Source organism: Electrophorus electricus, chromosome 4 (genome assembly GCF_041902795.1).
Source record: "Electrophorus electricus isolate QZ-2024a chromosome 4, ASM4190279v1, whole genome shotgun sequence".
NCBI classification, from domain to species: Eukaryota; Metazoa; Chordata; class Actinopteri; order Gymnotiformes; family Gymnotidae; genus Electrophorus; species Electrophorus electricus.
The window spans coordinates 121,522-140,216 of NC_137500.1; the positions used below are offsets into that span (position 1 = coordinate 121,522).

The window sequence follows — 18,695 nt, forward strand, 5'->3', positions numbered from 1 at the left end:
CGCTACAGCTGTCTTATCACGGAGGCGGGGCTCGTGCGCACACAGGCCACGTTGCCGCGCGAGCGAACTGGTTAGCCCCGGTAGTACGTTAGCGTCGCCGACAGAAGTAGCTGTTTAAGGGCCTTCACGGCTGTTTGGTTCATCATGGCACGGTACATGCGACCTCCCAACACGTCTCTGTTCGTCAGGAATATTTCAGACGAGTCCAGGTGAGCACACCGAGGCGGGTCCGCGGTCAGTCAGAGTTCGTTAGCTAGTACGCTAACTACCGTTAGCATTTTAGTGGAACCGGTTACTTCAGCATATTCTGTTACTGGTTGATAATTCTGAACATTAAGACAGTGTACTTGTGTCTAAGACGTGTGTATTTTAAAAGAAAACGGTAGATGATGCTAATTTGGCCCCCAATTAGTAGTGCTAGCTAGCTACTATGCTGGCTACCTGGAGGTGTGTAGTTAGCTAGGATAGCTAAGCTAACAGCTCGAGGCTCTTCTCCAGTTAGTGCTAGGTGTCTGCTGTTGTATTATTGATGGTACCTAACTAGTTACATAGCAGGATAGCTATCTTAGCTAGCTAGTCACTTAATGGATGGAGGCCTCTCAAATTATGTGTACCGTAGCAGCTTGCTAGATTATTAACCGTTTGAAAAGTATTTAGCAAACTATGCCTTTTAAAGTCAAACTTAATCCAGATAACGGAGACTTGCAGGTCCATACGGGCCTTTAAGCTCTCAGGGACCTGCTGTCTGTCTATCCATGTCTAATGCGTTCTAGTGCGAGGCGCCAAGACGGGCTGCGTCTGTTTTATTGAAGCTGCCACGTGCAATTGACCATCTTGCAATACGTCTGTTGGTAAAATGTCTGTTTCTAATTTGGTGCTCTCGGCGTCCCGTTGAGGACCCACTTGATTCTGTTAACAAAAGAGCTCTGTGAATCACAAATGCTTATGAATGCCGCACACGGAATGCAGCGCAGTCCGGTCCTGAGGATCAGATCCTAACGTGTTAAAATACAGCCGCATATGCAATCGGAGCATCACAGATTTGCCCCGTCCAACCAACAGTCGGTACGCAGACCTGTATTGCATCTAAACTTTGGGACTTCTAATAATACAAACACTGCACTTAATGTGAGAGTGGTTCCATACCTGTGTGAAATGAAGAACTAAGAACGCGGGGTGCGGCCATGACTCCTCTCTGCAAATGTGATCAAACTTGTGTCGTTTCACGGTGTGCAGACCAGAGGATCTGCGCCGTGAGTTTGGTCGCTATGGTCCCATTGCAGATGTCTACATCCCACTCGACTTCTATTCACGACGACCAAGAGGATTTGCATACGTTCAATATCCTTTTAAAATCGCTGTGCATCATGCATCTGTATGAGTATTGTGTGGAAGTGCTCTGCTGATTAGCCTCACTGCCTCCTTCTGCAGGGCTGAAGACTGTAGATCTTGTTAGCTGCTTACTTATGATTAGTTTTTTTTTTTTTCTTTTTCTAACTCGCATTTCTCTGTTGTTGCCCCAGACTGTGTAAAGGCATCCAGTTGTGGAGCCCGGCACTAAGAGAGGCAGAGTGTAACAGAAGCGAGTAGAGTAGGACTAAAGGCAAGACTGCGGCAGGAGAGAGGGAGTTAAAGAGGGAGGAGTTAAGCCCAGGTAAAGCTGGACGCGGGACCCACAGGGCTGTCCAGGCCTCACACGCCCATCACAGGGAGGAACAGGCAAGAGCTTTGGGGGCAAAGACAAGCAGGAAAAAACAAGTTCTTCTTGGAGCCATTTTACAGAATATAAAGATCAAGATCAAAGGTCAAAGCCAAGCGTGTTTGAGGTAACACATTTGTATCCTGCAACATCTGTTTGGTGGTTTAAATTTTGTTTCCTGCTTTCTCTACAAAGAATAACAGTTGACCTGTCAACCCTTAAAGCCTGTGCATCCAAAGCACCTTATGGAAACATAAATCACTGTAGTAACATTTTTGCAGCTTTGCACTTACCGCTTCTTCAGACTGCTTGTTCATGACCTCGAGTCTTGCCTTAGACACCCTGCCTGTTGCTGTTAACTGACATTGTGTTTTTACTAGAGGATTCGAGGAACTACGGGGTATTCTGTGGGCTGTGGGTAGTGTAGGTTTTTTTTCTTTTTCTTTTTTTTTGGTTGTTGTTGTTGTTGTTGTTGTTGTTGTTTTCTGTGTGGAGGGTCCAGATCCCTTAACAGCGCAGCATGTTTGAAGATGTCAGAGACGCTGAAGACGCCATGCACAACCTGGACAGGAAGTGGGTGTGCGGCCGGCAGATCGAGATCCAGTTTGCGCAAGGAGACCGAAAAAGTGAGTTAATCAAACTGGCCCAGCAGTGTTTGTGTGGAGTTTGACACAACACATTTCCTGCAGTGGTACTGAGTGTGTATTTCAGCTCCAGGTCAAATGAAGGCGAAAGAGCGCCGCTCTCCCCGCAGTTTCCGTTATGACGACTCTGACCGTGACGGCAGACGGAGACGCTCACGTAGCCGCAGCTATGACAGACGGAGATCCCACAGCCCATCTTATGGGAGGCGCTACAGGAGGTCTGAGAGCCCCCGAGAGTGAGTCATCTTCACATGCCCATGGACTACACACACTAGTAGTCTTACACAGTAGAGTGGGTTCACCCAGGGCCAGTAGAGGATGGATGGGATGAGACTCCTGAAGGGCTGCACTATGACGTGGTGGGAAATTGTGTGTGTGTGTGTGTGTGTGTGTGTGTGTGTGTGTGTGTGTGTGTGTGTGTGTGTGTTTTCCAGGTCCAGAGGAAGACCCTATGGTAGGCGGAGTAGGAGTAGAGAGTATGAAAGGTAGGAGAAATCTACCATAAAACAGCTTTAATACCACTGACACCGGTTTTAATATTCTGCCCTAAAAGACCTTTAATAACACTAAAATTGCTGTTATGTTTTAAAGAACAGAAGATGAACATCTAATATGTTCTCTTCTGTGAGACTGAAATTGGTTCCACTTTTGAATGTAAGTGGAAGAGGATGTTAGTAATAACAATAGAATTTTATTTATAAGTGGCTTTCAGGTTACCCAGGGACACTATATAAATACAGATACAACTAGTATCATATCTAAATGTAAGAAGTTCAAGTACTGAAATAATAATAATAATAATAATAATAATTTAAAAAAACAGGTCAACAGGGGGGGTCTGTCCGTGGGTGGGGTTTAGTGTGTGAAAGTCTGTTGGGGGTGGCGGGAGGGTTGGTGTGTATGCAAGTTTGAATGTCCAATAGGAACTGGAGGATTTGCTACCTAATGATATTACCAAGTGGTAGCATGTAGATAGTAAAAGTGGCCAGGCACTGATCCCTGAGGAACGCCATAGTGAGGAGAAGAATCAAACATAAACTGACCAAAAGAAACAAACTTCTCCCTGTCTGTAAGGTAAGACCTCAACTGTCAGAGGTACCGATCAAGTCTGCACAGCACAGTCTCATGGCACACTGTGTCAAGTCCAGGGGAACAAGTATGTTTAGTAACCCAAAGTCAGCGGAAGCTAGTTTATCATTAGTAACTAACCAGAGGAAATTCAGTGCTGGGTTAGCTGAGAACCTTGACTGAAGCTGCACAAACCGGTTACTGGAGGTTCTATTGTGCTTCACCGGGATGGCTAGCACATGCTCATGCAACCTGCAGTGGTGGTTTAAAATACAATGTATGGGGAGGATATGCAACCTCATGCCAGTTATCTACTTAAACATTCTAGTTGGTGCACTGAAGCCCCTACCCCGCAGATCAGAGGTAAACCAAGCAACAGGATTGCAAAATATCACTGTGCATTTTCTCAGTGGGACATCCCGCTTTAGAGTAGCTGAGAGAATGTGACCAGGGCCTTGGGAAATGACGTCATGAGTGACCAGGGCCTTGGGACACTCAATCAGAATTCCAGGCAGTGCTGCTTGGCAACTCTTGCAGTAAAGGTCTAGCACAATCTGAATCCTCATGTGATGACAGTCTGATGTTCTTTGACAGAACAGCCAAGTTCAGTTTGTGTAGTGAGGTGCCATGAACATGGTACAGCACACTTTTGTCTGGAGTGTCCATTTATATAAAGGAATGGGAATGACATGTCATGACATCACACGTATGCCTGAACATGCTTCTGCTTGATATAAATTTGTGAATGTGTGGTTTTTCTGTAGACACAGACCATCCCGTGATCACCATCGGTCCCACCCAGATGGCCATGCCCACAGCCGAAGTCGCTCCGCCTCCCCATCACAGCTCCACCCCAAGCCAGTGGGCCGCAGGGAGTCGGGTGGGGCACGGTCTCGCTCCCGCTCTGGCTCCAGGTCGCCGAGCCCAGTGGAGCGTGCGGCGTCCGAGCGTGCCGAGTCTAACAGCGCAGTGGCACCAGAGCCCAGATCTCGCTCAGCCTCCCGCTCGCCCTCCCGCTCGAGGTCACGCTCGAGGTCACGCTCCTGGGCTGGACGCCAGTCTTGGGGGCATTAAGACACCTGAGAACCAGAAGGTTGCAGGTGCATGAGGACGAAATGGAAAAATGTTTCAACTTTTCGTCGTAGATAGCTCACTGATGCCACACAAGGACTTAAACAGTAACAGTGCGTCTCATTTGGCTGAGTTTGGAATGGCATGAAGTCTTGAAGGAGAGCTGCTTCCATGTTTGATGTTTGTCTATCTTTGTTTATAGTTGCAGTTCAAAGGTGCATCAAAATGTTTAAAGTAAAACTTAGTTTAGGGAAAAGATCATAATTTGGTCATGAGTGTTATCTTCCTGAAACCAGTGAGTCTCACTATTGATGTCGAGAATGTTTGTGTCATTAAATTCACACATTGACTTGATGGGAGGAGATAACATGGCCATCTCAACCTACTGCACCTTTTAAAACATTTAGGAAGTTCAGAATGAGGCTTTGGGAAATTCCTTATTTTTGTATCTAACAATGTTTTGGTTTGTACTGAGATTTCACTTTCTTACTGTAACTTTCTAATTGTATTGTTTGTTCAAAGCCAGTGTACCATGTTTGCAGCTCGGATGTCTTTTATTGGTGAATAAGGGCTTTTTACATGCCGTTGAAATAAAAGGAAGCATTTTAAACTGAAGTAAAGTTACTGTCCGATTACGTACATGCCGCACTATGTCCCTGTCTTTGGGTACCATGAGTACTGACAGTTAATTTAAACGAGAACCCAAACATGCGGTCGGAGATGAATTAAAAAACAGGCGATTTCGGAAGCAGCACAAATAATCCATACCTTGCCCAGTTCTTCATATAGCTTTTACATGACGGACACTTCAACGTGCCAAGGTTTGTTTTCTTCGTCTTACTGCATAAGTGTCCGTGATAAACGGAGAAGTAAATTAGCTATAGTTGATGAAATATCACGTGTCGCTTGTATGTGCCAGATTAATATCCAGGTAAGGTTTTATTTCTGTTATTGGTCCCAGTCTTGTAATGTACGCAGGGGTGTTTACATTGGTGACGTAAAGGAATGCGCGCAGTGTCGCAGAAAAAACAGGCGAAACCTGGCAGAAAGGAGGAGAGCCTGGTGTTGGAGAGCCTGGCTGAAAGGGAGCCCAGAGGCTGGTGTTGGAGAGCCTCCCAGGTTGCGAAGGGGAGAAAGTGTTCCGTGTGGGTACTGTTTTAGCGGCTTGCTCAGGCCGCGGTTCAGATATATCTCGTCGCTGCGGACAGGCACGATGGCATGTGGAGCAACCCTGAAGCGCTCCATGGAGTTTGAGGCCCTGCATGGTCCTCAGTCTCCAAAACGACGGAGGTGCCACATGCTGCCCGGATCGTCGGGCGCTCCGGCACCGCAGCGCTGTCATCTCCGACCTACTGAGACCCAGCCGCCCGCGGGGGAGCACAGGCTCAGCCCAGGTACCAGACATGGCTAACCGCTTTAAAAAGAGTCAACACTGGGAGTGTTGGGTGGACTTCACTAGCATGTGCTAACGCTACCTAACCTGCATCGCTACTAACATCTAGCGACCCATCTTATGAATGTGTCATATTGGTTAGATTTGTAGACTCTAGGAGTTGTGTGGATGGACAAACCCCAAACATGGGTGTTTCGGGGGGGGAGCGAACCCCAACCTTAGACACCTCTGTCCAGGAAGTATCGCACTACGTCCTGTTCCAGAGCCACTTCGACGCTGCGCACTTCACAAGTAGTTAAAGAGAAGCTGGGGGTGTCTCCTCCAGCGTTTACAGCTTCACCCTGCAAATCCACTCTAATTCTGTCATCTATAAAGCAGTCACTTCGGTAATCTAACAGTTTCTGAAATAGCGTCAGTGGGGCGACGGGCTATCGGTTTACGGGGCGGAAATGCATCGATTGCACATCAGTAAATTGCAGTTTGAAACTTCGCGAAACAGGAACTTTGTGAAAGTGCAGGGCCAAGAAATCCATTGTTTCATATTTAACCCACCCAGTGCTGCCTGCTGGCATTTGTGGGCTGCACTGGGAGAGTGGAGAGTTTCACAGTGGGTATGAGCATGTTTGAAACGGGTCTTAGAGAGCCCGTAAGAACGCAAATACCATATATTTTATGTAATCAGATATGGCCTTAGAAAGCCCTCTTTGTGGTCCAAACAAAAAGTTTAAAAACGGTGTTGATTTGTATGTTCAGAGCAAACCAACCAGTCACTCGAGTTTGTTTATTTAAGGAGAGGACGGGGTTCCCTAAGCACTTCCTGTTCAAGGAGAGGACGGGGTTCTAGATGTCATCGGTAGGCTGTAGTGTCGGGTGAAGCCCAGCTCAGCTCAGCTCTAGATTTAAGGACACTGATTAATTTTTAATCAGTTTATTTAATCTTCCTCCTGCAGATCTTTGGTTCCACCTCCATGTGTGCTTTTGTTTGTGTTTTGTATCTGTTTCTTCTTTTCGTAGTGATTCACATCTTTGTGTGTGAGGTATTCATCATTAGTGCACACTCGTGTGCACCTGTGCATCCGTGTGATGGCAGTGGCACTGATTCAGACTGTTGTGGGTCAGTCTGAGTTTGTGGTCTGACTGCTGTGCTGTCTTCTCTCATTCAGAGCAGATCTTTCAGAACATACGGGAGGAATACAGCCGCTACCAGCGCCGTTGCCAGACGGAGGGGGGCGTGGCCCCAAGTGATGAGCGGAGCACCAGCCCTGCTCTTAGCTCCGCCCCCAGCTCACCAACAGGTGTGTCACCCCCAAGTTTAAATGTTCTCTGCCTTCTGGGGTGTATGTTCTACCATTACACTGCAGTTTCTTCATATTGGATGGTTGGGAGAGAGACTGGGCTGCACACAGGGTTATTAACTGTGGGCCTTGTTGCGCTGCAGGTGTGTGTGTGAAGAGAGACCAGCCGTCATTCACCATGCAGCAGGTGAGCTGCCTGTGTGAGCGTTTGCTGCGGGAGTTTGATGAGGCTCTGAGGGAGGAGTACGATCGTGTGCTCAACAGTAAACTGGCAGGTAGGGTGTGTGTGTGTGTGTGTGTGTGTGTGTGTGTCTCTCCTAGGTCTGTATTTCTTGCTTATGTTGTTGTTATGCTGTTGCTTTTTTTTAATAGCCAGTAAATGTCTGTGCACCCAACATTTCTCCTTGTTGTTATCTCTGCGTGTTTTATGAGCTCGGTAGAAACCACTGCAGTCACAATACCACTCAGTCACTAGGCCAGGCTCAGGTGAATTATGACTTACATTTACCTAATGCTTTTATCCAAATCAATTTACTTATGACTGAGTACAACTTGAGCAATTGAGGGTCAAGGGTTTTTCTCAAGGGCCCAACAGTGGCAACTTGCAGTGGTGGGACCTGAACCAGCAACCTTCCGATTACAAGTCAAGTACCTTCACCACTGAGCTACTGGCCAGCCTTGGGTCCATCACAAATCAGTAACTAGGCCAGGCTCAAGTGAATTATGATGTCATCATTGTGTGTTTCAGAGCAGTACGAGTCGTTTGTGAAGTTCACTCAGGATCAGATTGCGCGGAGATATGGAGCTCGGCCAGCCAGCTGTAAGATTCTACTCCCTCTGTCTCCCACATTTCCCAACTATTTCTCTACTGTTTCTCCACTTCATTTCTAATTCTTCTCTTTCCAGATACTTTTGAATGGGACCAGAGTGTTTTAACTAAAGAGTTTACCATTGAGCCCCACTGACATCTTAGTTTTTTAGGCCACAGTAAAATTTAATCTAATCTGAGAAACTAGACTGAGTTAGCATTAGGATTAGGTTTTTGATCATGGTATTAGGATTAGTATTAGTGGATCGAACCTATTTACAGATTCAAGTGGCATAAGTAAATAAATACTATACATTGTCATATTGTTTGTTAAACTACACTCTTGGTGTAAGTAACGTGTGATGTATTTCCCTCTGTTCTGTTTCAGATGTTTCGTGAAGCTTCAATCCAGATCTCTAAACTGTCGTGGCGTTGATGTGCCTACACCTGTTTCCCAGTTCACCGTGTGCCATGACAGTCCTACGTTCATACATCCTTATTCACATTTTATTTTTCTAGTTATCTCCGTTTGCTTTTATCTTTCCTCTGAAGTCTTGAGTGTGTGTGTGTATAGTGTTGTGTGAAACTGCTATTTTCAGAAAAACGGACTGGCTGGTAATTGTGGTAATCTGGATAACTTCCCCTCTGGATTACCACAGATATCTGATCTAGACTCACCTTCACTGCTGGGCTGCAGTTTCCTGGGATCTACAGGGCTCTGGTTGAGTTGCGTCTAGGGCACATCAGCTGTTGAGACCAGGCTCAACCATGCATACTTGAATTGTAGTTGTCTGTGCTGGGTCTCCCGCTCTTTACCCATAAATAAAAGTCTGTTTGAGTTGTTCCCATTTTAAGATAGTAATGAACTGATCATACTGTAGTTTGGGGTTATTACTCAACAGCAGCCTTATCTGAGGACTACTTCTCCAAAGTAGTCTGAGTGAGATTAGTTTGTTGTTAAAAACTTTGGGCTGCTTGCACTTTAATGATCAACCCCATTTCTTCAAGAACGAGTTTCTTTTTTCCTTCCTTTTCTGCTGACTGAGGGCTGCACACAGTAGCTACATGTTTAAACTCTGCACCAGCGTGTCAAACATGCTTTTCTTCCTTCTGATGATGGAACACTTGGAACATTTGGGATTTTCCAGAATTTGAACTCTTGATGTCAGCAGCTCCAGAGCAGGTCCTGTCCTGCTGTATGGCTAGTGAAATGGCACTTGGACAGATGGCCTGTTTGGATTGGCCAGTGTGGTTTAGCCCTTAGTTTGTCTAGGGAGCAAAGCTGAGTGGCTGCCTGTGAAAATCCTGTGATCTACACGTAATACGTGAAAAAGTGTTTCTGGGAAATGACCTGTGCATGGAACCTTGTATACTCTGACTGCAGTTGACGTTTACTAAACAAACATTGCATTGCATTGGTGGCAGGCATAGTGGATATTGCTTTGTGTGTGTGCGCGAGTTGCTCTGACATGCTAATGAACTGTTCAGTGCCTCAGGCAGGGATACCCACTGAGGGTCTGGAATTGACTCCACCTGGCCAAAGCTGCTCAAGTGTTCAGCTGGTAATGAAAGAAGGGGACATCTGATGGCGAGGTGTTGAAACACGTGTGTTTGGAGGTGGAGTGTGCATAAGCTGACTGATCGATGTGTCCACCTGCTTTATTAAGCACTGGGTGATGTGTTCATGTCTTGATGGTTCAGTGAGGATTGGAAAGGTATCCTAAGTACTACTGCAACCAGAATACCTTACTTTGTATTAAATATTGTCTCTTAATGTTTTTTAAAGTTCCTGAATGTTTAAGTTGAAAAGAAAAATAAAACTTCCCACCAGAGTGTTGCTTTTACAGTGTTTTTGAAATCTTGAAGATTAAGCCATATAGGATTGTGGTTTTATACTAATAGTCTAATATAAGCTGTCATAATGGAGCTGCCCTTTGCCTATTTGCTGATGAGAGCATATCCAATATGTCTCTTTCTCCTCATTATCATAACCTGTGTGTGTGTTTCACTGATCAGCTCTTGGATCATGCACTGCAGCCTTAGCAGTACAGCAGTGTTAGCCTGTTCTCCACACTGCAGAAATAAGGTCTAATCTGAATGGAACAGTCCTGGCTCTAATGTTTGTCTGTACACATGATTCTGCTTCTCAGATTTTCTACAAGCTACAGGCAATGTGAATAAGGCCACTAAGGGGCATAATACCATGGAGGATTTTTATTTTGCATGTCCAAGTAGAGGGTTTAGCTTTTCAAATTTCCCCCACTAAGTGTATGTTTTAAATATCTATTTAGGTGCAGTAGATCTAACCCTATTGTAGTAGATTTAAATGTATCCCAGTAGATTTAACCATATCTGAGTGGATATAACCCTATCACAGTAGATCAAACCTTATCCTAGTAGATCTAACTATATCCAAGTGGATCTAACCATATCCCAGTAGATTTCATCCTATCCCAGTGGATCTAACCATATACCAGTAGTTCCATTTTAAAAATATGCTAGTGGGCAAGTGCTTTGGGACATTTCCTTTGAAAGGGTTCGGGTTGTGGCTGAAATGGGCGATACAAATAAACTTGCCTTTCTTTTATCAAAGAGCTTTCAAGCACATTCGTTAGAGTAACCTCAAATTTATGACAGGGGGACAGTGTCCACCCAGACCCGATTCCCTACAACAGGGGGACAAAGAGTGTCCAACCAGACCTGATTCCCTACATCAGGAGGACAGAGTTTCCACCCAGACCTGATTTGATGGGTTTAAAAGCACAGGCTGCCATAGTGTCAATTCATGTATGAAATCGGACGTGACCGATTGATTTGAGTATTGATGAGTAAGTTTGAACAGATATAGCTGCTTTGGTAAAACATCCCACACGTAAGTTTTATGAATGAAGTGTGAAGACCATTCATTAAAAGGTACAAATGGAAATACACACACAAGATCCTGGTATATTTATTTCACACTGGTGAAATATGTGGGTATGCTGCATGAACTATGTGAAGTCTAATCATATAGCACTTTAAATTGTGGTTAAAATAAAGAAAACATCTGAACACACTTTACATGACTGTTTATTACACAATACACACATGTGTTGAGTTGACTAGTAAGAGCTCATTACACAGTACACACACACACACACGTTTAGTATTGAAGGGCTGGAATACCCCTGAGCTGCTGGTCTGGAGATACCTGACTAACTGACAGTGCTGTTCCATAACGTGTGTGTGTGTGAATGCACATCTGCATATGTGTTTTTAATTGTATGTGTGTTAGTGTGTGTGTTAATAAGTGTTTGTATCAGTTAGTGTAGGTGTGTATTATTAGCGATTTGCACACTTCAGTTATGTAATGAAAAGTCTCAGAGGGTCAGAGGAATTCTCTACAGCTAAAACAAGAAAGAGTTCCATTGGTTTGATGTTGGTTTAGAAGCCCTTGGGCTTGTCCTCTCTGCAATGAACAAAACAGTTCGATCCATTCCAACAGCATATAAAACAGGCCAAACTAAGCACAGTGTGTTTGAACATGTGGCTGGACAGCGTTCATGTGTGAAACCTGAAACGTTTCACACAGTTCACATTTTTGCCATTGCATTGATTTAAAAAGAAGCAATAATGTCTTCCTTTGATGCATCTTCTTACAAAGACTAATTTTCTCTAAAACAAGGTAAGTAATGCGCCCAGATAACATTTCAGAGTTTGAGCACTGGCTTTGCATACTGAATTGAATTTTTGACACCATCGTTATTGTCCTTTCTAGTATTGCAAAGTAAAATTACATGGATCTATTCACACTGTTTACTGTTTTTGTTCAGCTAACAGTTCTTTGATTATTTACTCTGTTAACAAATTGAAAACTGCAAAACTATCCTTCAAATTTGTACTGAAGTACAAATTAGCCTGAAAACACAATCATTTCCCACCCAGTCCCTGAAGAGAACATCCCCCCCTGCAGTATTCCAGTGTAGATGGGGGACTGGAACTTTCTGGGTGGGATACTGGAGGAGATGCACGTCCACTCTACCATGGTGGGCAAGACGTGGCTCACCATCCTCTTCATCTTCCGCATGTTGGTTCTGGGCGTTGCGGCCGAGGACGTGTGGAGTGACGAGCAGCAGGAATTCATCTGCAACACGGAACAGCCGGGCTGTCGCAACGTCTGCTACGACCGCGCCTTCCCCATCTCGCTCATCCGCTACTGGATGCTGCAGGTCATCTTTGTGTCCTCGCCCTCACTCATCTATATGGGCCATGCCATTTACCGCCTGCGCGCGCTGGAGAAGCAGCGCTACTGCAGGAAGGAGGTGCTACGGCAGGATCTGGAGGTGCTGGACAAGGAGCAGGTGGAGCTGCGCAGGCGGGTTGAGAGGGAGCTGAAGCAGCTGGACCAGGCCAAGCTGAACAAGGCTCCGCTGCGTGGGTCACTGCTCCACACCTACGTGGCCCACGTCGTGGCCCGCGCACTTCTGGAGGTGGGCTTCATGCTGGGCCAGCACCTGCTGTACGGCCCCCAGCAGGAGGCGCGATACAGGTGCAGGCGAGAACCCTGCCCCAACGTGGTGGACTGCTTCATCTCGCGACCCACGGAGAAGAGTGTGTTCATGGTGTTCATGCAGGCGATTGCAGCCGTGTCGCTTGTCCTCAGCCTGATGGAGATCATGCACCTGGGCTACAAGAAGCTGAAGAGGGGACTTCTGGACCAACACCCACACCTGAAGGAGAACCTGGTTGATTATGACGGTAGCAAGTCCAAGAAGAGCTCAGTAGTACAGCAGGTGTGCACAAGCCAGGGTGGCATGGCCACCCCACCCACAACCCTGAGTGGCTACACACTGCTCACAGAGAAGCAGGCCAATGGCCCTGCCTACGCAGCCCTCATCAGCACCTCTTCCACCTTCCTCCACCCTGTAGGTGGGTGCAGTGCAGATGTGCAGAGGGAAGGAGACAACAACACACCAGTCCCACTGAGCACAACAGCAACTCCAACAACACAGGCAGCGACACACACTCTCCTCTTGGCCTCAAGGCTGAGCTGTCAGACCACATGCCTACACACTCAGAGGAGCTTGCTAGTGAAAGCCCCAGCAAGCCTCATCTCCCTGGAGAGCTCTCGACATCCTGCTCTGCTGTCTGCCCCTGCCGTGGTGTGCAGAGAACACGGAGGGTCCGCGGACCGTGGAACTGCAGCACAGTGAAGGAGGATAGCACCTCCTTCAGCAGCGCAGTTTGCACTGCTGCAGCCGTACCACCACAGTGCCTCCGTCTGGCTGGATGCACCAAGTCCTTCCCCAAACCTGAATTGAGGAGGTGCAGTCGAACACACACATCAGATTCTGCAAGTGACGGGAGCTCAAATTCACAGCACAGCCCCACCCTCTTACCAAACCACCCATCCTCATTGACTGGAAGCTCAAGCAACAGGCGTGCAGCAACCAACCTACAGATCTAAATTTAATTTTAGATCTTTAGGTGTTTGGTCTCTGCCAAGCTGCCATTGTTGGGCTCCTGAGCAAAGCCCTTAACCCTCAATTGCTCAAGTTGTACTCATTCATAATTGTAAGTTGCTTTGGATAAATGCAGCAGCTAAATCCCATAAATGTTAACGGTCTTTGATTTCAGATCTCGATGCAATTGGTCTTTAATTTCAGATCTTGATGTGTTTGGTCTTAAATTTCAGATCTATATGTGTTTGGTCTTTAAGTTCACATCTACAGGTGTTTGGTCTTTAATTATAGACTACTGTATATTCTAGATGAGGAGATTTTTAGTGTCATCTCACCCTGAGTTCTCTTCTATTTCTGTATCTTTAAAGTCTGCATAACATAAGCAAAACAACTTTCTAACTAGCAAATTTTAGGTAACAAATTTATTGAAGCATCCTTTAGTCTTCAAAATGGAGGCTTCAAGAACACCATTCATTTCAGTTCTGTTAGATGTCTGATTCACAAAACTGAAACCAATCCAGATGTATAATTCTGGTTCCGAGAGCTGAATAAGAATTTATGGGTGTAGCACCAGGTAGCCTTATGTTCCTTCACTGCTGTAAGGTCTGTTGGATATCAGCCTTGGTTCACACTCTGAACTGTGGTAGTCTGTATGTGCAGTTGTTCTATCTTTGACAAACATTTTATTACTCTCATCTTCACACACTGTTTTAGATGCTCTTGAGAGTGTGAGGGTATTGTTCCCTTCCCTGAAACCCAAAATGGGTTTTAGCCATCTGTTGGAGACCTGCTTTGCATTAGAAATTAGGGTTAGTTTTGCCTTTATTGTACTGAATATGCTTGTGATTAAAATTACTTTTAAAGAAAGAAACAATATCGTTTTTTATTGTAATGAAATTGTGCAATTTCATTTGCCATTTGTATCTTGTGATGCCGCTGTAGCTTTACTAAAGAGGGTCCCGTTTAGGTGTATGTATGAGGTTGTGGATATAGTCCTGCTTTTTAAAAGTAGTTTATAATGCATTTTAACTATTACTACTAATATTAACAGTATCAACAATGTATTTATTTAATTTACACAGAACCCCACAGACATTACTGAAAATAGCACATCATTGGCTAGAAGTGTCGGCAAAAACTGTTCAGTCACTCAAACCATCTTAGCTTGAAATGGGATTAAAAGTACCTGAGACTATTATGTAGTAGCCTTCTCTGGTATTTTCATCTGTCATATCCGTATGTTAAATATTGTAGTTCATGTCTTAATACATGCAGACTTAGTCTTGACCCTGACAGTACATTAAAATTGAACGTGGCCCTTGTAACTGATGACAGATGTGCTCCATTTAAATACTGTTTAAATCTTAAAATTGAGTTTTATCTTTGGACTATGATATTTCAAGTTCATTAACATTACTGCATCAATGTGACACATGGAACTGACAACATATTTGCAGATTGGTTTGTTAAGGAATAATCAAACAAACATGCTTGCTGGTTTTAGTTTGTTTTTTTTTTGCTGGTTCCAGTATCAGCCACTTTGTAGTAATACATTTCTCTTTCAGTTCAGCTCCATCATTCTTAGCACACAAACATCAGCCCCTGATGGGGAATCAACAATCCATGTGACCTTCTTTCACAAACAAGACAGTATATCACATCTCCCAGTGCTGCTGTACCACACCAAACACAACAGAAAAGTATTAATTCATACAAAGAAAAATGTCATAGTGTTCAAGGTATTGACTTATCCCTCACAATTCTCAAACCAATTGAGCATCTGGGGGGATGTGCTGGGAAAAAAAAGTAGCCTTTGAGACTCCACTTCACAGCCTACAGGACTACAGGACTATAGGACAACGGGCCCCACCTCACAGCCTACAGAACGACAGGCTCCACCTCACAGCCTACAGGACGATGGGCCAACAGGACGACAGGCTCCACCTCACAGCCTACAGGACTATAGGACAACAGGCTCCAACTCACAGCCTACAGGACAACAGGCCGACAGGACTACAGGACAACATGACCACAGGACGACAGGCTCCACCTCATAGCCTACAGGACAACGGGCCCCAACTCACAGCCTACAGGACTACAGGGTTATAGGACAACAGGCCCCACCTCACAGCCTACAGGACGACAGGCTCCACCTCACAGCCTACAGGACGACAGGCTCCACCTCACAGCCTACAGGACGACAGGCTCCACCTCACAGACTACAGGACTACAGAAAGACAAGCTCCACCTCACAGCCTACAGGACTACAGAAAGACAAGCTCCACCTCACAGCCTACAGGACAACTGGCTCCACCTTGTGTCCACACCACCACAGCAGTTTGGTACACTATATATTCGGCAGGTTGTGTTACAGCAGATTGCTGTAGGTCACGATGGATTCTGGAACTGGCATCTTATTTTAACAGAAGAACATTTATTTACGTTTTAAAGCAAAATTATCCTCTCACATGAAGTAATGCAGAAAATATTTAGTTTAGGCACATTTTAACAAAGCAAATTCAATACTTGATATATATATATATATATATATATATATATATATATATATATATATATATATATATATATATATATATATATATATAGAGCATATCTCTGACAAGATTTTCTAGTGTATTACAAAAGGTGATAACTTTTACTAATGAAATATATTCAAATCTAGATGTAACATCCCTCAAAAAGATTTACCTCAAACAACAAAAATTAACAATAGAAAAAAAAGGATAAATAGAATAAGTCAGTATTTTTTTTCCATAATAGGATAGTTCTTCATTCCGCTCCTCTGTGTTCAGTGGCTGGTTCATACTGCAGCAACTAGAGCGAGAGAGAGAGAGAGAGAAGGCCTACATCAGCAAACAGCTTCCCTGAGGTGGTCCAGACTTCTGGACTCCAGGACCCAGAAACTGCACCGCCACAGATTGATAGAACCTGACAAACATGTAGCTAACATTCAGGCCCTTCGTGTGCTGAATTTGTTGTCTTCCGCGAGCGCACAACATTTAATAGGTACACTGATGTGTCGTGGGTACTCTACTGGGGTTATGGGATTAGGGTTGCTGTAAACCTGTTCATCTTTTTTCTTCTTTAGGGTTATAGAACAATTATTAAGGTAGGTAAAAACTGGCATTACAGGTTAGGATTTAGGATCAGTGTGAAGAGTTTGGGTTGCTCTCTGAGATTAGGGATTAGGGATAATGAATATTCTTACACTGTTCTTCAGTTCCCTGTTCTTCTCTGGGATTAGGGATAATGAATATTCTTACCTTGTTCTTCAGTTCCCTGTTCTCCTCCAGAAGTTGGTCGTATTTGTGTTGCAGTTTCGACAGCTCCACCCGCAGGCTCTCAATGTCAGTGGAGTCGTCCCCGGATCCAAGGTGCTGCTTTATAAAACTGAGGGTCTTTAAGGCTCACGACACCATCATCAGGAACAGCACACAAGGGCACAGAACACAAGAATCTCCCACTACACAAGCCTTGAACTGGATTTATTAAAAATTGTGCTTAATACCTGCAACCTCACAAGGATTTATGTATCCATTTGTATCTAACTGAATAGAGCATAAAGGATACTCCATGGCATTGTTAGGTTTCTCTGTCTCTTCATATAATGCCACCAACACTATGATTTAAGCAGAGAAATGGTTGGTGAAAGAGAGACTCACAAATACTGAGTTTAAGCTCTACTGCTCTCGGGGCTGTTGAAAGCACCACACACCATTAGTCAGACTGTCCAGAACGCCGGCTTTCTCAAGGTACCTCCTGAACTGCTCCCGCTTTGACTCTGATGCCTGAAAACAGACAACATGGCAGCAAAAAACAACTTCGTGTACAATCTATAAAACATTTGTGATATAGACATAAGAGATGATTGCAGATGAGGGACTGCAGTGAAGTACACAAGGTTTCCAGGGAAAGTGCTGTATAATTATAAATATATATATTATATATACGCACACACATACATACACACACATTATATATATATATATATATATATATATATATATATATATATATATATATTATATATACATACATACACACACACACACACACACACACACACACACACACACACACACACACTCATCCACCCTAACCCTAACACACATTATATATAGGATAGATAGATAGATAGATAGATAGATAGATAGATAGATAGATAGATAGATAGATATGGTATCTGGTATAACCTACTGTACTGACTATGATGTATTCTATGAGTAAATGACAAAGCAATTTTGTAAGTCGCTCGGGATAAGAGTGCCTGCCAAATGCTGGAAACAAAAATATTCAAAATTGTAGTACACAGAGAAACAAGAAGAGAAGAAAGAGAAAAACTTTGCTTGCACACCTGATGAAGGACCTCTGTCTAAAACAGACTTTTTCTCTTTAATACAATCTTGAATATTTCTTAATCTTTTACTACAGTACACTGCAGTTACTCACCTGGACAGACGTACAAAGTCAGACACACAAAATTACAGTGAAATACAAAAGGTTTCACACAAGGTAAACAAGAGAAACAGGACACTGTAAAAGGACACCAGTAAGCTGTAAAATTGGCGACTACTTGTTACTTTTCCTGTTCTAACACACCCAGTTTAAAATAGTTAAATTAAGATAAAATAGTTCAGATAATTTATTGATTTATTGACGACCCAACAAGCTGGCATTAGCGATCTGAGTCAGGTGGATGGAAACAGAGAAGACAGAGCTGAGAGCTAGGTTAGGAACGCTGAGGTCAATGGAAACGCTGGGCACGCAACGTAGTTCACGGGCAGACTGAGCTAAGATACACAATGGAAACAAGCCGGACCTCGTGCTTACACTTCTACTTTAAATACAAGGAATTGGAAAATGGCTGAATGAATGTCTTACACTTTTTCGGCAAAAAGAGAACAATATGATTTTTCTCTGATGCTCGTACTTAAATACTATTAAACCATAAGCTACGTGTATGACCAGGAAACAATAACGCTAGCAGCTGAAGCTAGTTTAGTCAGCTAGGTTAGCTAATCATGCTAGCTAACTGAAGCTACTGTTTGACATTATCCCGGAAACAAAACCATGTTTCTAAAACTTGACAGCACAAGAATCAACGTCCCAATACAGTATCACATTCAAAAACTACAGCTACTTACTCTGTAATGTGCCATTTCACGTTTACCTCGCTAGCTTATCTAACTACTGCCAAACTTTCTCCCAGGCATGCGCACTACGCAGTCCTGGAGGGTGCTCTCGGAAGACAACAA

General features: G+C 44.2%; 4 protein-coding genes across 4 annotated transcripts; 3 read left to right on the plus strand and 1 right to left on the minus strand.

The window, feature by feature from the left end:
- The first annotated feature begins 26 nt into the window (after window positions 1-26).
- Window positions 27-5,104, plus strand: srsf10b (serine and arginine rich splicing factor 10b). Its single transcript, XM_027030178.3, has 6 exons — window positions 27-209; window positions 1,237-1,341; window positions 2,222-2,325; window positions 2,411-2,579; window positions 2,778-2,828; window positions 4,176-5,104. Exons 1-6 carry the CDS (start codon window positions 145-147, stop codon window positions 4,483-4,485), a joined length of 804 nt encoding a protein of 267 aa, XP_026885979.1. The 5' UTR covers window positions 27-144; the 3' UTR covers window positions 4,486-5,104.
- Window positions 5,105-5,473: 369 nt separating this feature from the next.
- LOC113590157 (akirin-1B-like) lies at window positions 5,474-9,810 on the plus strand. Its single transcript, XM_027030177.3, has 5 exons — window positions 5,474-5,876; window positions 7,039-7,170; window positions 7,314-7,445; window positions 7,919-7,990; window positions 8,367-9,810. The coding sequence occupies exons 1-5, from the start codon at window positions 5,696-5,698 to the stop codon at window positions 8,375-8,377; spliced, it is 528 nt and encodes a 175-aa protein (XP_026885978.1). The 5' UTR covers window positions 5,474-5,695; the 3' UTR covers window positions 8,378-9,810.
- A 1,715-nt stretch (window positions 9,811-11,525) lies between these two features.
- On the plus strand, window positions 11,526-13,424 carry LOC113590150 (gap junction alpha-9 protein-like). Its single transcript, XM_081713828.1, is given in 3 exon segments — window positions 11,526-11,642; window positions 11,903-12,931; window positions 12,934-13,424. Coding segments are annotated over 2 exon segments (1,479 nt in total). The 5' UTR covers window positions 11,526-11,642; window positions 11,903-11,943.
- Window positions 13,425-14,463: 1,039 nt separating this feature from the next.
- On the minus strand, window positions 14,464-18,695 carry mycbp (MYC binding protein). The gene is made up of 5 exons (XM_035523587.2): window positions 18,585-18,695; window positions 17,156-17,228; window positions 17,011-17,059; window positions 16,704-16,830; window positions 14,464-16,254 (listed from the first exon to the last, which is right to left on the minus strand). Exons 1-5 carry the CDS (start codon window positions 18,597-18,599, stop codon window positions 16,210-16,212), a joined length of 309 nt encoding a protein of 102 aa, XP_035379480.1. The 5' UTR covers window positions 18,600-18,695; the 3' UTR covers window positions 14,464-16,209.